At 49.7% G+C, this 4525-nt stretch overlaps 1 protein-coding gene across 1 annotated transcript; it reads left to right on the top strand.

Moving 5' to 3' along the window:
• Window positions 1-1758: 1758 nt before the first annotated feature.
• Window positions 1759-3867, top strand: ASPSYDRAFT_165051 (ADP-ribosylglycohydrolase family protein; the record flags this gene model as incomplete). The annotated part of the gene is made up of 1 exon (XM_040843317.1): window positions 1759-3867. One exon carries the CDS (start codon window positions 1759-1761, stop codon window positions 3865-3867), a length of 2109 nt encoding a protein of 702 aa, XP_040695961.1.
• Between the last annotated feature and the right edge of the window lie 658 nt (window positions 3868-4525).

Here is a 4525-nt window from a genome sequence, read left to right as displayed (position 1 = left end):
GGGATGGTTTGATGAAGCAGCTATCCCAGGAGATTGGAGAGTTGAAATGTGCGCCAATGGATGGACCACAGACGTAATTGGCCTGCGCTGGCTTCAAAAAGTCTTTATTCCAGCTACAAATAGGCGTACAAGAGGGGGGTATCGACTCCTTATCCTGGATGGCCATGGAAGCCACCTAACACCTGAATTCGATATGACATGCAAGGAAAACAATATTATAGCAATCTGCATGCCTGCTCATTCATCTCACCTTCTGCAACCTCTGGATGTTGGTTGTTTTAGCCCCTTGAAAAGAGCTTATGGCAAACTTATCGAGCAGAAAGGGTGCCTGGGATACAACTATATTGACAAGCTGGATTTCTTGAAAGCTTATCCAACAGCTCACAAAGAGGTCTTTACTATGGAGAATGCTAAAAGCGGATTCAGAGCAACTGGAATAGTCCCCTTCAACCCTCATGCAGTGCTAGATAAGTTAAGCTTAAATATGGTGGTTGAAACCCCCCCCTTCCGAGTAGAGGGAGTGCTTTAATCCCTTCCTCCCAGCTCTGTATGCCTCATACAGTCCGTCAAGTGCACCGAAAAGCTTCCTCAGTCAAGAAGCTTCTTAAAAATGGGTCTAGAAGTCCTACATCTCCCTTAAAGCAAGCGCTAGATGAGTTTATAAAGGGCTGTGAGCTAGCTATTTACAATGCTAGTTTACTAGCAAATGAAAACTGCACTCTCCGCGCAGCTATTGAGATTGACAGGCAGAAAAAAGGTTGTTCTAAGCGCTAAATGACTCCTACAGAAGGTCTTTCATTTCAAGAAGCTAGGGATCTAATTTCGCTGAGAAATGAGCAATTGGAGGCAGAGGGGGGTAGTGCTGGTAGAAGTGCTCTTCCAACTTTAACTATACCTAAACGTGCCCCACCAACAGGTTCTGAATGTAATATTAAAGGGCATACTAGGAGGGAATGTTCAAGTCGATAATATGATTAGTTTATTTAATTTGAATCGTTTTTGGTTGTTGTACAGTACTTTAAAATTGATCAAGCATGGATTTTGGGGGGGTACGCACGAACCGACCGGGATGCACGAACCGACCGGGAATTACGTTATACACTGGTACCGTTGAGGGCTTCTGCGGCGAACCCAGCGCGCCACCGAACATAGTCAACGCCCACAGGAATTGGAGTGTCTGACCCAAGAGGCGTCGTATCGAACACTATAAGCTCCTGTGTTCCAATAGTGTTGTGGAAGGCAAGCGCCTGCAGAGACCCTTTCAGGATACTTTACGTATCCACCAGTCCTAACCTCGTTTCGGATACGAATCAAGGCAAAAGCCATGCGGTCTGTTTTCGTCGCACCGTGACCCCAACCGTGAGCTGGATTCCCTCTAGAGACACTTGCCAAACCTGGTGCCTTTATTTATTTAATTTTGTTTCTAATCCTCTCTACATCCACATGGATTGTGCAGCCTCACATATACGACGCCGTCCTCTGCTTGTGCTGCATCGTGCTAGGAATTTTATCTGCTGAGAACACCAGAGAAATGCATGGACCCAGCAATCTGCAATAAGGTCTAGTGCCACCGTGGCTTGATGTCGCATTGGTTGAGATTTTGCTTCCAAAGTATCGCTCCTGCGGTATAAGTATCTGAGTTCGCTCTCTTCCGTTTAGACTTTCTGAAAGTCCCTGAAGCCTCTTTTACGGTCTATTTTGTCTTTTATATTCGATCTAAATAAGCCAAGCCCACGTCTCCTTCCGGGTGCGCCTATCATGCCATACCTTGTGCCCGATTATCTTGAGCGAGTTTATGCTGGCGTGCTGGGTAAGCTTATTGGCGTTTACCTATGCCAACCTTCCGAAAGTCGGGATTACTTACGTACTGTCAATGACAATGGATCCATCAGTTTGCACATGCCTTTGGTCGTGGCGGATGACGGCGTTTTGGGTACGTTCGTTCCTGTGCGTGCATTAGAAGAGCACGGTCTTTGCCCTGATTTGACGGCTGACGCCGTTGGTAAAACATGGCGCAACAATGTTATTGAAAGTCGGACTGTTTTTTGGTGGAGTGGCCATGCCGTTTCTACTGAACGCACAGCGTCCCACCGCCTCGCGCGTGGGGTCCCAGCCCCCTTGCGTGATGCCATCACGACCAACGGCCCAACGATCGCAGAGCAGGTCGGCGCTCAAGCTTTTATCGACGCCTGGGCATTAGTTGCGCCGGGTAATCCGGCGTTGGCCGCGAAATTTGCAGAAACCGCAAGCTCTGTAGGCCACGGCAGTGAATCGGTTTACGCGGCAAAGCTACTGGCCGCCATGGAGGCAGAGGCGTTTGTCTCCAAAGACGTCAATCGTCTTTTGGATGTAGGTCTCAGCTTTGTGCCTGCCGATTCACTGGTTGCGCGGGTTACTAGGGATGTTCGGAATTGGACCCGAATCGATTGCGACTGGGAAAAGACCCGCCAAAGAATTGAGATTGCTTATGGGTATGACGAAATTCCTGGGCTCTGCCGTGCTATTACAAACCACGCCCTCATCACCATGGCGCTCTTATATGCCGGCAGTAACTTCCCTGAGGCCATGTATATCGTTAATTCTGCCGGTCGGGACACCGACTGCAATTCCGGAAACCTTGGCTGCCTTATAGCTGTCATGCATGGTCTCGCTTCCTTTGAAAGATGCCGTGACTGGCTCAGGGCTTTGGCCGACCGTGCAATCATCTCCAGCGCCGACGGAGGCTACTCAATCAACAACGCCGCCTGGATCGCATTTGATTTGGCCAACCTGGGACGCAGGCTTGCTGGCGAAGCGCCACTACGCGCTCCCAAGGATGGTGCCCAGTTTCATTTCACTCTTCCTGGGAGTGTTCAGGGTTTCCGGACGACCCACAACGACATTTCACCTAATACAGTTGAGGTCGCGCAAGCAATCGATGACGCCGGCCATCCTGGACTCGCCATTCGCCTGCACAAGTTATCGGACACTGTTGATGACGTTGAAGTGCTTACGCCAGCGTTCATGCCGCAAGACTTTGCCAAGATGTCAGATTATGGTGTGATGGCGTCCCCGTTGTTGTATCCTGGGCAGCAAGTGAAAGCTTTTGTGCGTGCAGAGAAAGCCAATACCGCATCTGTCGCAATTCGGATTAGACTTAAGGTGTACGGCCCAGACGACACCCTGCGTACTGTTGACAGTCCGTCCATGACAATTAAACCTGGCAGACAGGCGATGCATCAATGGACGATTCCTACGCATATCGACAGCCATCCAATCCAGCAGGTTGGACTCGCTCTTTCAGCTCCGAGAGGTTGTTTGAATGGTTCGGTGTGGTTGGATAACCTGGGCTGGAGCGGCGGGCCTCATCTCTGTTTGAGACCACTTTCAAATTCATCAGCAAACCTTTGGAAACAGGCGTGGGTCAATGGTGCAGGCGATTTCCTTACGGACCTTCTTCCGGATTCGTTCTTCATCTCGCAGGATAATGGCGAAGGAATCGTCACCTATGGAACGCGCGACTGGGCTAATTACCAGGTTGTAGTACCGAGACTGGTGATCTGTCTAGGAGGACGAGCTGGTGTTGTTATCCGAGTCCAAGGCCTCAATCGTTACTACGCCTTGGTTTTTGTGAAGCCGAACCGCGTGGCCTTGGTCAAGGCTCTGGATGAAGAGAGAACAGAACTAGCGGCTGCAGCCTTCGGCTGGGAGCATACTACGGGTTACAGAGTTCGTTTGGCAGTGACAGGTAGCTCTATCAAAGCTTCTATTGGCGGTGAGCCCATTTTAGAAGCAACGGACGACAATTATCTTACAGGAGGGATTGGTCTTGTTGTTACAGATGGCGCAATCTCGGCAAATCAGTTTGATGTTTCGCAACTGGACTAGCCACTGCACCCGCGCCAGATAGTGTCATGAATGACCGTATCCTGATAGCCGAGAGAAGTCACAGTGCGTATCCGCTTGGCATCCTGCCACGGCACAACGTTGTTGACATTAATATGGGCGACATCGGAGGCCAGACGCCTTTTTACTTTACGGTCAGCGGAGGGAACAAAACGGGTGTAAAGAAGCTTCTTGACGACGCGCGGTTAGACCCGAACTTAAGTCCCTCCGTTTTCTCACATTTAGCAATCGCAGCGGGTGGAGATTCACCAGAGCTATTGGAACTGCTCCTGAGTGATCCACGCGTGAAAGTGAATAATCAAACGCGCGGTTCCATACATCCTTTAGCCAGTGCAGTAGAAGGAATGGAGAAGTGCACCCTTCGGTTGCTACGTGTACCCAATATCGACGTCAACTGCTGCTACTTGGGTATGAGTGCACTCATGTTTGAATGTGCACTGAGGAGAAACGCATTTGTGACTGAACTGCTCAAGTGCGATGAAATTGATGTCAATCATCAAGAATGGGCCGGTCGAACAGCATTGACGATTGCTATACAAGAGGGGAACGGTGAATTATCAATGGCCTTGCTGGATAGAAAGGAAATTGACCTCACCCTTGCAGATGTTAGGGGAAAGCGCGCGCTAGACTATGCTCAAAA

This window comes from Aspergillus sydowii (genome assembly GCF_001890705.1).
Source record: "Aspergillus sydowii CBS 593.65 unplaced genomic scaffold ASPSYscaffold_23, whole genome shotgun sequence".
NCBI classification, from domain to species: Eukaryota; Fungi; Ascomycota; class Eurotiomycetes; order Eurotiales; family Aspergillaceae; genus Aspergillus; species Aspergillus sydowii.
Note: the sequence above shows the minus strand (reverse complement) of the source record. Positions and strands in the feature narration are given on the sequence as shown.